Genomic DNA, 12,725 nt, shown 5'->3' with positions numbered 1-12,725 from the left:
AAGCCAAACAGCGCTATCCTGCAAACTCATTTAGAGCATTTGAACCTCATGAGTAGAACCCCAAGGATGACCAGGGCGCTAGAGTCCCCCACTTAGACCCACTGGTGGTGTCCTGGAGGGAGCCTGGATTTAACAGGGACACTGACATCACACAGCACGTTCTCTGAGGGCTAACGAGCGCATAATGAGGCTCGAAGCCAGCTCGGAGCATCTACAAGTCACCACGCGTCATCCACACAGACCTCTCCCTAAGGACCCACGTTAGCGTTTGTGCAGAAGTGCTGGGTCAAACGGGAACCCACGTGGGGCCCTCTGTGCCCGCACTCTTCCTCGTCCTTCTTACCGCTGCCGAGCTTGATTCTGACCCGGCTTCGGTCTTCCAAAGGAATCCCGTCTCAAGACCGGACGAGAGATCAATGTTTTCTGTTTCTCAGTTTCGACCCTGCAGACTTCTCTGCTGCAAATATCTCATGAGCACAAGAGGTGTTTCCCCCACGTACAGGGCCACTCGAGACTTTGACGTGCACACAAAGGGAAAACATAGTAAATAGGTTTTAAGATAATGACGTGTTGCGTGCGATCCTAAAACACGTGAAAACACATTAAGATCCTATTCTATGACTGTATGGGTACACAGGTGTATGTGATCTTCAACCTTCAATGTTCATCTTGTTCCTTCTGATTTTAAAGGGAATTAAGGCATTTTTCACGCGCCCCCGAAAAGACCTGAGGCAGTGTGCATGTCCGATCAGATGGGAGGGGCTGTTTTACTTCCTGTCTGTCTCCACACTTCCGACCCCTCCCTGCGGCTTAGGGATGCAATCAGTATTTGTCCCATCGAAACCCGCAGCCCCCATCACTTCAGACAGTCAACCCTCCACATACTTGCTGCATCTAGTCACGCGAGAACACAAAGCACTACAACACATTTCGTCGCCAAGGAAAATTTTATTTTACTTTTGCATGGACATCAGAACGGTGTTTTCAGAAACCTTAAGCAGGTGCGTCACTTTACAGACGGCATCTCTCAGACGTGGACCAAGTCCTTTCCCTGCATCTTTTCTCCCCTCTCCCCTGTACGTCCTCCAGGACAATCCGATGTCTGTTTCTTTTCTTGAATCCTTCACGATGCAGGCTGCGATTCTGCTTTTCACGCAGGGTTACTGACCTTGGGAAATGAGGTCTGTCCATAGTTCCTGTTTGCTTAGGATGTTAGCTAGGACATGCTACGAATAGAAAGCCTTCTTTCTTTTAAAAGAATCTGTTTAAAGCTCCAAAACCCAGTAAGGTTTAGACGTACAACTCAAGAGGCAATACCAGTGAGATGTTTTGAAAACAAGTAGCCTCTTACAGACTCGTAAAAACAAAACAAACTAGGTCATAAAGAAGGCTTGCTAGGTGTCTGCTGAAAAAAGAATTCCAATGTCCTGCTGTGGACCCCAAGCAAAACTTTCAGATGGCAAGTGGGTTGAAACCTAAGAATTATGCTTATCATGAATAAATTTGATTTTCCAATACCCTGATTCATAACAGTCATAAGTTATTTTGAGGCCAATAGTTTTTTTTTAAGATTTTATTTGCTTATTTGAGAGAAAGAGAGAACACAGAAGCAGGGGGAGCGGCAGAGGGAGAGGGAGAAGCAGGCTCTCCGTTGAGCAGGGGGCCCGATAGGGTACTCGATCCCAGGACCCTGAGATCATGACCTGAGCCAAAGGCAGACGCTTAATCATGTGAGCCACCCAGGCGCCCCTTAAGGCAAATACTTTAAAGCTGATTTTATTTCTAGAGGTATATGTCCTTCATTGGCTGCGAACATTCAGTACAGACTGAACAACTCTACACATACATACGTATTCACATATTCTATAAAAGTGCTTCCTTTCACTTAATCCTCCAACACACATCCCCACCCCCTGAAGTGTTGTCTAGAAGAGTCCACTTGCATTGAGTGTGTTAAACTTTGAGTAAACATGATCAGCGTAATACCGAAGTTTGTAATAGTGGTTTTAAATAGTTTCTGCATAGTAATACCAGCAATAACCCCACCCCGTTATTAACAAGCTAGTACAGTCGTTAGCGAAGGTTCCTAAAGCAACAGGACAGATTCTCAGCCACTTCTGGAGTTAGAAATCCACATGAAAAATAAGAAACCCGTTTGCTCGCCAACCTTCAACCTTTCCCGGGGAGGGGAGGAAAAAAAAACATCACTTGTAGGTTGTAAGAAAAGAAAGATGTAAAATGTGAAATCACGGATCTCAAGAGGAAATGCAGTAATACTACTGGATTTGGAAGTTCTTCCCGGGGTGGGGAACACGTGGAGAGACGTGTGGCCCACGGTCAGGGCGTCTGAGAGCACACATTCTCTCCACAGGGCCACGCGGGGTCCAGGCTTTGCATCGATCTGCCGTCTCCCGGAACAGAGCAAACACTGGGCCAAGAGGGAATGCTCAGACATGTGCACTAAAGAGACGAATGGATAAGCACGGAACAGCAGGTCCTCTCCACTGACCCGAAAAGGAATCCCCACGATACCGTTGGCAGATGTCTAGAGTCTGATCGAGTGACATGAGCATCCTCTACTCAGGTGCATCCTCTCCTCCGTGGGGGCTGGTGGTGCAGACTCAGGACCTTCCTCCTACAGAGCCACTGCCCACCGCCTCCTACGTGGCCTGCTGATGCCCTGCCCCTCAATTACTGATGTCGGAATAAGCAGGATTAAAGCGAAATTGTACATCTCATCGAGGACGGAAGGCACAGGTATTTGTTAGCCACACAATACAAGTGTAAAAAACAAAGGTACCTATATGAACTACTGTGGTCTCATCAGTAAATTCTGCAAGAACGAAAGGTATCATGATATTGTGCCAGGGTCATGGACTCCTTACGAGTTCTCCCCGCTGAGTAACACACTTTCCAGGCCAATAATTCTGCACTGCATTGGGAGGGATTCCTCGTGCTATACTATCCCCGAGGTAGCCTTTATCTGGGAACTTCCATTCACCAAAGAAACAGTAAAACCCAAATATAACACTATAAAGTATGCAACGGAAATCCATTCAGGACAGATTTGTCTTGGGATTATGGTTCCCGAAGGATTTCACAAAAAAGTCTGCTGCACGAGGAAAGTCTTATCTGTGAACCTCTCTTGCTTTTACCTAAATAGTGTGAAGCTTCTAGTTTTATAGTTCAAATATCTCTGAATTCCCGAGGAAAGAAACTGTGTATCTGTAAATATATCTATCATGCATAGTTTTTAATATGTGCTCTAAATAACACTGATAATAACTGCCTTCCAAATCAAACTGCAATTGAGCATCATCTATTATTGGTGAAGAAGATGGTCCTTTACTCATTCTAGGTTGCATATATTAAGATTCAGTAAGTGCTGTTTAAATGCTATTCCGTTGTTTATTGGTGTGCCAGGGAAATCATGGCGGCCGATGCACCACAAGGCATCGTGGAGTAACGGCGCCTTATGCCATGGGTCCGCTCATCTGCAGAGGAGTCAGCATGATACCTTCTGCTCCTCACCACCCACCTGACCCCCCACACTTACGGGACTCTAAGAATTTTGGCCACGGAACCCCACGTCTGGCATTTATCCCTGTGTATACCGTAGACTTTGCTTTCCCCCTGGCGTAACCGGGGGGCTCTTGACGGAGCCTTTGGGCAGTAAGATGGAGAGAGGCTCCCAGTCCGAGGTGCCGACAGGGTGCCGGGCCTCTGTCCCCAGACGTGCACCTAGTGGCTCGCCCTCCGGGCCTGTTCCTCCCGGTCACACTGGCAGGACAGCCCGGAAGACGAGCAGCACATCTGAAGCCACGGCTTCCAGAGAATGTTGCCCAGTGACAGCTGATTGGGGACCTCCTGCAGGGTCTCGGCGTGGCGGTCTGCGGCCCGCCGCATGACGTCGACGATCTCCTGGAAGCGGGGCTCAGTCGTCGGCGATAGCGGGTTTCTCTCCCTGGGGTCTCTGGAAATATCGAAGAGCAGCGGCGGGTGATGCTGGTTCACAAACGGCCCGTGGCATAAACACACGTGTGTGGAAAAGCACCCGTTGGCGCCCTCGGGGCTGAACTTGGGCGTGAAGAAGAAGGCCTTCCAGACGGACGTGCCTGTGGTTTACAAGGACACAGGTTGGCGTGGGGTGGGAAGCGCCCTGAGCCTCACCGCAGCAGGGAGCAAGCACACACACTACGCGGCCAAGTGCTTCCGGAATGCGGGGCACCGGACGGGCGTCTCGCCCTTCCCGCTCCGAAGAAGAACACCATAGCCCCCAAAAACAGCAAGAGCATGCATTAAGCTGTAACGGCCAAAGAAGAAACGGTAAGACGGACAGAACGACGGCTTCTATGAGGCAAATTTACACAAGGTCACCGTGGCGTTTTCTTCTGATGCACAAAAATCTCTCTATTTCCTCCCATCTCCTTCTTCCTCCTCTTCCCCAACCCCCAACGTCCCAGGCAATGCTGTGCAGGCAAGAGAAGAAAAAGCCTGTGAATCGTCTGCTCAGAGAAAACTCAGCCGGGATGGTCGTTTGGGTCTCATGGACTTTACAGCTTGGAACCACAGGGCAGACATTCGATAAACACACACACACGGACAAACAGATTATTTTTGTTTGTCTCTCTACCACCCAGCTCTACCACCTAGCTCTAGCATTTCCTGCTCTCCAACCTTTTCAACCTGTGGCCTCTATTTCCGTTTAAAATTAAGAGGATCTGGGGCGCCTGGGTGGCTCAGTCGGTTAAGCGTCTGCCTTCGGCTCAGGTCATGATCCCAGGGTCCTGGGATCGAGTCCCACATCGGGCTCCCTGCTCGGCGGGAAGCCTGCACTCCCTCTCCCACTCCCCCTGCTTGTGTTCCCTCTCTCGCTGTGTCTCTCTCTGTCAAACAAATAAATAAAATCTTTTAAAAAATAAAATAAAATAAAATAAAATAAAATAAAATTAAGAGGATCTTCCGAAAGAGGGAGGAGGCTCCCTGCTGACATGTACAGAAGAGATGCGAAAAGCACACGCACACACACACATGCACACACACGGCCATCACACACGATCTTAAACACGCAAAGACCTCGGTGAACATTTTATTTTCTCTGCTCTGACAAAGCCTGAAAGCAGCAAATCAAGAATTAAATGAGCCTGCTAGCGAGGATGGGGAGGGACCGCAAATGGGCAGCAGAAGGGAATGTTCTCAGATTAGATTGGGGCTGGGTGCGCACAGCTCCACACATTTGCTAAAAATTGTGGAATTGGAATTTTAGGGTGCATAAGTTATCTCTTAGTAAAGCTGTTAAAAATGCCAAATTAGGAGAATTCACTGACCCCAGAGTAGGATGGTTACATCATTTAAAAATTAAGTTTTTTGTTCTTTTGTTTTAATGCCTGTGCGGGGCTTGAACACATGAACCTGAGTTCAAGAGTCGGCGGAAATCAAGAGTCGGATGCTTAGCCAACAGAGGCACCCAGGCGCCCCTAAAAATTAAGTTCTTTGAACATCAGGTCTGTGTTCCGTTATACTCCCCAAGTATTAAAATTTTCAGGAAAAACCTGCTTTACAAAAAATTGTTATCAAAAAACGGATTCCCTATTTATTCCAGAATGTCCTGAGTCTGTGAGGGGCTGAGTGCTCATCAAACAGGCTCTGAGAGAGCTCAGCAAGTGGCTTCCTTCGTGAAAAAAGTGGCAGGTAGCGAAAGAATTAGCAGCTACTGACCTACTGCAATCAGATGCAGAACGAGAATGTCGAGAATGTCGTCCTTTGCATTTTCCTTACAGCGCTTTTAATGTAAAGCCCTGAAGACCTTCCCACTGTGTGGCATCCCATATGCATTTATTAATCCACTTCCATAATCTGCATATATTCTGGTGCATATTTAGTGACCAACCAAGGCCAATACAAAATAAACCAACGGAAGCAACTTAACACAACTGTAGTGGGCGTCCGCGTTGTATCCAAGCAGCCCCTGACCTCAGATGAGCGTATGCAAGGGAACGTGAGCCTCTCTGTGGTTTTGGGGGGCAGGTGGGGGACGTAGGAACCACAGGGCAAGCCCTGTGCATGTGCTAGAAATGAATACATTACGGGGCATCCGTATCAGGACGCCTCCCGCCTTAGCCTCACTGATGCCGGGAGAGACCACCCCGCACCTGTCTCACCTCCCAGGTGCTCGGCACACCTGCCTTTTAACGATGAAGTCAGGCAGACACGCCAGGCTGCAGACACCGTTCCCTGAGCACCCTCTCCACCAGACTTTTTCAAAAGCACATGGCTTTCCTGAACGTTCTCTCCATCCACTCCTCTTTTCCCCGTGTCCTCACAAGTATGACCGATTTCCTTTAGGGCTCTTTCCGGCTACCCAGGCCACAGCCACTGAGAACGCATCCCCGGTCAGGGTCATGAGGGCCAAGGCTGTTACAGACAGATGTGTGCGGGAATCCCCTCGGGCAGCTGCCGATCCAGAGGGCGTTTCCAACCTGACATTCGAGTCAAGTCTCGGTGTGTTTAAAACCCCCAGAGAATGCAGGCTCCCGAACAAATTCATTTTAAGGGCCCGTGCTCCCCGCTTGCTTTTGAAAGCCATGCACACAGAGTCCCATGATGACCACCTTCGCTCAGGCCTGCCCGGTTGTGAACTGCAGAACTGACTTAAAGGCTGGGCAGGAAATCTCCAGCATCCTCACAGCGGGGGATCGCTATCCAGCCCGGACAAGTGTACAATGAAGAATTCATTTTTCTGATTCTTTGCTTGTTCGGTATGCTCTATGTGGTATGTGCCTTTTTATTTTCTGATCTGAAATTTCAACATTTTTGCAAAAAGATCGCTTATTCTCTGTGCTATTTCTTTGGACCATTTTGGATTTGCTCCACTTAGAGCAATGGGAATACATTTTATTGCACGTAGGCTCACAAGACACGGACCCCGTTCCATTCATTATTCACCAGGAACCCAGGAATCCACATCTTCAGAGCTGCCATTTCAAAGGAAAACACTACATCCCAGGTGTGTGATAAAATAGGAAGGATCTGGTCACCTTATAATGCTAACAGCTATATTCCGTCCTATCTCCCAAAATTATTTTGATAACGTATTTCATCCTACATTTCTCCATATACTAGAAAAATGTTTTCTTTTAAATACATTTTTTCTCTTGTTAAAATTCCACTGTACTCTAAAGAAAGACTGTTCTTCTCACCTCTGCAGAGCCTCCTTGAAAACAGAACGGGTTTCCTGTTTCCGTGGCTCATGTCGTACGATCGGCTTGAACCCCGGCTGTGACGGACAGCGTGGGTTCTACTCTCAGCCCCACTGTGTCCCAGCTGTATGATGCTGGGCACGGCTGTGACCCTCTCTGTGTCCCACTCTCCCCTTCCGTGAAGTCAGCATAATCACAGTCCCTGCCTCGTGACATTGCTTTGAGGGCCCTCAAAACCCCGCTGCTACCCAGAGGGGGTGCACAGTGAAGACCACGTACGAGTGAGCTGTGAACATAAAGCATCCGTCCAAGCAAGACACGCAGTGGATTCCCTCTGCTCTTAAATCCCTTCACTGTCATACACGTCTTAAGACACTCCCCACCCCCCGAAGGATTCCTAAAGAGCATGGACAATTAAATGTAAATGGCTTCAGCACACGGATTCTTAATTCATCACTCGGACCCAGGCTTCCCGTGATGAATGCCGTCGGACTGCTAGGCCTGGCAAGATGTACTTTGGACGCTTGAGGACTCCGTGTATATACCGTGCAAGGCACACACAGACACTGTGGGTTTTCCGTCTGGCAGGGTTTCCTGCTACACCGCCATCTTGAAGTTCTTCAAGAACCATTTCAATAACACTTTGTTTTTGCACCGCGGGGGGCCCACACCCGAGGGACCCCAGGAGTGCCCCCTCAGGAATGCGGACGCCATCTACTGATGTCTGCAAATCCGTCCCACGACCCCCAAGACCACAGCGACCTCCCTGCTTCCAAGATACACCTCAAACAGCACACCGTCTGCTCCCCTATCCTCAGCCATCCACCCTACACCAACGCCCCCGTTCCCTTCTCAGACCCAGAAATGTTACATCGGGGGTCCCACCTGGAGCCGCCCGGGGGCACCAGCATCTTCTAACTCAGTACGCACTCACCGTGGACCCACACCTCGTTCTTCTTGACCCCCCAGGCTCAATCCCACCTGTTCACCTTAGCCCAGACCCTGAACGGTCCAGCACTGAGCCAGTGGATTACAGGTCCGACTGCTTCCTGGCTGGAACCCCATATGAGAACAGTAGCACAAATGAGGACGCAGCTAAGGGCTCTAGCTAAGAGCATCTGCCTCAAATCCAGGCAGGATTTCCAGCAATCCTAGCTCCCCCAACTGATGGCTGATTGTCAGAACAAAAAACACTCCCTTTGACTAACTCTCCGCTGTAGAAACAAACCAATCATTGGGGAAGAGAAATATCAACCCCAGTACAAAATGGGTACACGATGCATGCTAAACGCCCTGCCTCTTGCTCTTCGCCTCTGCATGTTGAAATCTCCCATCGTTCAAGGCTCTCCAACAATCGCCGTGGGCCTGTCCGAATCCCAGCGGGACTTGATCAGGGTCTCTGTCTGCTCACCCGTTCTCACTACACATTCGCTGTCTATGGACTCACTCCATTTCCTTCACTCTCTGAAAATGAAGGAGGAGGAGGAGGAAAAAGAGGAGGAGGGAAGGAGAAGAGAAGAAGAAGGAGGAGAAGGAGAAGAAGAAGAAGTAGCTCCCATTCATGGAGGGCCAGACTCAAAGCACACGGCGTGGCCACAAATCCAACTCTGCCAACGACTCTGTTGTAATATGCATGCCAATTACGCAGCTTCCCACACCTGTGTGTCCCCATCTATAAATGAGAGAAATACCTGTGCGAGACACTATTACCTCTCCTCTGAGCCTTCCGCACTCAGCAGGGGTTAGATGGACACACAGACACCCATAATGAAGACGCCACTTCCCGGCCTCCTTTGAAGCTAGGTGTGGACAGGTGAGCACCTTCTGGCCTGTAGGATTTACTTGGGAGGGTCTGCATATCTTCCTTGGGAGAAAACTGACCTGCACTCTTTTCCTCCCATCATTCCCACCCATTCCTCCATCCCGCTGCCCCTCGGTGGACACTACCATCATTCATTCACCACACTCAGGAAGCTGCTCCACCCTCCAGATGGTGGGGGGGAGCCTGGAGTCTGCAACTCGAGACTGCGTAGACCATCCACCTCTACGTGTCACTCATGAGATGGACAAGGGAATCCCCCCCACCCCGATGTACACTACAGTTTCTTTGTGTTTTCCTGTTACAGATGAACCTGACACTAATGTAATCAAAGCCCCTTTAAATTATAAGGATTAGAACAGGTATCAGATGCAAAGTGTGCAGTAGGAATATCTGATAGGCTGTGGATAAGGAAGAGATGCCAAGGTTTACGGTTATCGAGTATGTTTTCAAAACACAGACAATGGCCACAAGAGAAAAAGGTGACAAATTTCAAGAATAAAAGATGAACAGAGGGCAGAGTGTGTTACCACATACAACACAGTTTTGCATAGAAGATGCGAAGATAACAAAGACTTGTTAAATAGGACGTGCCTTGGTTGGCACTCCAATGTCCCTGTAGCAAACAGCAGGTCCCAGAGCACACAACAGCAAATCAGGAGGAAGCTCCAACATCAGCAGGCATCCTGAGAGAACGGGGATAGGCCCTGTGTCGAAGAGAGGAGATGTGCAAGCCAGTGCAGACAACCGATAAAACGGTAGAACCCAGTATGCAGGCTGAAAAGGGCAGAAGACAGGACGTCTGGTAAGATGAGAACAAGCCGCATTCTGAGCTTCGACCGAAGAAGGTGCCTGAACATTCAAAACACTGTCTTTTTTGGTATTTCAGAAAGAAAATCTAATTTTGATTCACTCTGTCTCTAGAAGGAAGTAACTTTTCATTTCTTCCTTGAAGATTTTATTTTTAAGTAACGTCTACACCCAACGTGTGGCTCGAACTCACAACCCCAAGATCAAGACTCGCCAGCTCTACCCCCTGAGCCAGCCAGGTGCCCCAACGTTGTCACAAATTAACCAAAGTCACGGCTGACACTTTTTTCATCCATGATATTAATGAAATCTTAGGTCAGGCATATGAAAGCTTTAGTAGAAAAATGGATGTCTCTTTTAAAGATTTTATTTTTAAGTCATCGCTACACCCAGCGTGGGGCTTGAACTCACGACCCCGAGATCAAGAGTCAGGTGCTTCACGGACTGAGCCAGCCAGGCGCCCCTGGATGTCTATTTTAAAAACTGCCTAATACTGTCTAATATAAGAGAATACAAAATGTCATAAGAAAATATATGTTTAATGGACTACATTGAAGAAAACGAAAAATCCATTTATGAGGTTTTTTTTTTTTTTTTCCCCATTAAAGGAAATGAACAGCCGGGAAGTGCAGCTCGTTCCTGAGAGCCTGAGCGCTAATGAGATAAAATAAATGAAATAGAAGTCTCACAGTTTCAGGGAAGCCTCCTCCATCCTCGTACATCCCTTGCTCTCCCCGGATTGCCACAGTGGATCCCGCTGTGTCGTGGGACACCATCGGGCCCATACGGCCACAAGTGTGCGTAGGCGTGCTGTCCCTTCCACCGGGCTCAGAAGGCACATACAGCAATGCGTGCGTGAATGCCTGCAAAGGCTGAGCTCACGGGCTGCGGCTTTTGGTGCAGGGATTCACACACCAAAAGGAAAGCCTGAGACCTAACGTATATCCCTCCAGTGGCTGCGGTCTATCCACCTGCCACACGCGTCACAGCAGAGGGCAAGAGCCGTCCTTCTCAAGGTTAGCTGAAGGACGAGCACATCCTTAGCAGGCCCTCGCTGCAAAATGCCACAGCCCATGTCACCATGGTGTCGGCCCTTGATATTTTATTTCTGACCCTTTAGATCCCAAGTCTGACTGACGATCAGACAGGGAAAGGCTTCCGGCGGAATGAGTCACGAAGACGAAAGCCAAGCACAGCCCTGCTATCCTGGTTAACCGTCAACCCATGAAGGCATAAGCAGCTGTAAGTAGGATATTCTCTCTTCTTAGGTGTAGTTCAGAGGCAAAATTAATTTGTTAACTGTGTGGAAAATTTAGATGGTCCACAAAGCGAGCATTTTTCTTTCCTTAACCACGGTCATGCTGTCTTGATTTTAAACCTTACTTATCTCTTGCATAGGTATGGGAAACAAAAAGGAGTTAAAGAAATCTGCATATTCATTACAGAAATTCTAATAATAAACAAGATTACATAATCGAGAAAGAATAAACCTTCCTCATCCCCTACTTTGGAAAGTAGGCACCTTTTAAAAAGTTGGATATGAACACATTTCTTGAGAAGGAATTCTATTATCCTACAGCATTCTGTTCTGATTTTATTTTTTTTAGTCACAGATAAAAGTTTCCAGAAAACTTGAACTGAAAACATAGCTGGATTTGTGAGGCCCTGTGGGTTCAGCAATAGGATAACCACATCCCGTGGATTTTTGTGTGACCAGCTCTGCTGGGGGCTTTCACACATTCACATGAACATTTATTTTATATGCTATAGTCAAAAGCTTAAAAATCGGGGCGCCTGGGTGGCTCAGTTGGTTAAGCGACTGCCTTCGGCTCAGGTCATGATCCCAGGGTCCTGGGATCGAGTCCCACATCGGGCTCCCAGCTCAGCAGGAAGCCTGCTTCTCCCTCTCCCACTCCCCCTGCTTGTGTTCCTGCTCTCACTGTCTCTGTCTCTGTCAAATAAATAAATAAAATCTTTAAAAAAAAAACAAAAAAAACAAACAAAAAAAAGCTTGAAAATCGGTAACAGAATCCTAGAGCCAAGTAGGTACCTGCTTTCTAAGATAAATTTTATCCATAAAACCAATTTGTCATTACGCTGAATTTTTAATAGCACTGATTCATATGCCCAAACTTAAACCCTAGACTTATAATGCACATCGAACACTCCGTTTTAACTCAAAATTCCCATTTTAATGCAGGAAAACTTACGCATGTTCTAATAATGTGTTTGTAAGTTCTTTTCACAATGTAATGGGAGTAATGATACTCACTCATGATTAAATTATGTCATTCAACTTGCTGAGACAACTAAATTATAAAATTATTATAATTACAGATTTATTAAATTATAGAGAAGACATTGTATATAGCAGTTAAAAGGGATTCATGTTTCAAAAGGGTGGAAACAGAATTGTAGCTCCATGTGTTTGGAAAATAAGTATTTAATAAGTCCGGAACACTCCGGCCTCCAACTAATCAGGACAAATGGTAACTGGACCTTAACATTTGTGGTCAGGTCTAACGTACCAGCACCAGTGACCTGCTGCTAAGCCAGCTCTTTCTGAGGGAGGAACAAAGCCCGGATTTGCTGTGTCTGCTGAATCCCGTGGGGTAAATATGCCCAGCATGGACTGACTTGAAGTTAGCCATGGTTTAACGGCACACGGGGAAGATTCTCGACCAAGCACCCCTACCTGCGACTAAATCCTGATCCTATATTTTCTTTTCTTAAGATTTTATTTATGTATTTGAGAGAGAGAGCAAGAGAGAGAGCATGAGCGGGGGGGGGGGGGGGGAGACTAGAGGGAGAAGCAGATTCCCCGCTGAGCAGAGAGCCTGAGGCAGGACTCGATCCCAGGACTCTGGGATCACAACCTGAGCCAAAGGCAGACGCTT

General features: G+C 47.7%; 1 protein-coding gene across 4 annotated transcripts in view; it reads right to left on the bottom strand.

Annotated features, from left to right (window-relative positions):
* Positions 1-933: 933 nt before the first annotated feature.
* STS (steroid sulfatase) overlaps positions 934-12,725 on the bottom strand; it is a 159,944-nt gene continuing 148,152 nt past the window's right edge. For all 4 annotated transcript variants that reach the window (XM_045874236.3, XM_064573694.1, XM_064573692.1 and 1 more), the window contains one exon: positions 934-4,115. In XM_045874236.3, the coding sequence (XP_045730192.1) occupies positions 3,742-4,115 (374 nt within the window). In that variant the 3' untranslated portion in view covers positions 934-3,741. The remainder of the gene's footprint in view (positions 4,116-12,725) is intronic.

This window comes from Mirounga angustirostris, unplaced genomic scaffold, assembly GCF_029215605.1.
Source record: "Mirounga angustirostris isolate CCGP_5_RB_7025 unplaced genomic scaffold, mMirAng1.0.hap1 SCAF_11, whole genome shotgun sequence".
NCBI lineage: Eukaryota > Metazoa > Chordata > Mammalia > Carnivora > Phocidae > Mirounga > Mirounga angustirostris.
Note: the sequence above shows the minus strand (reverse complement) of the source record. Positions and strands in the feature narration are given on the sequence as shown.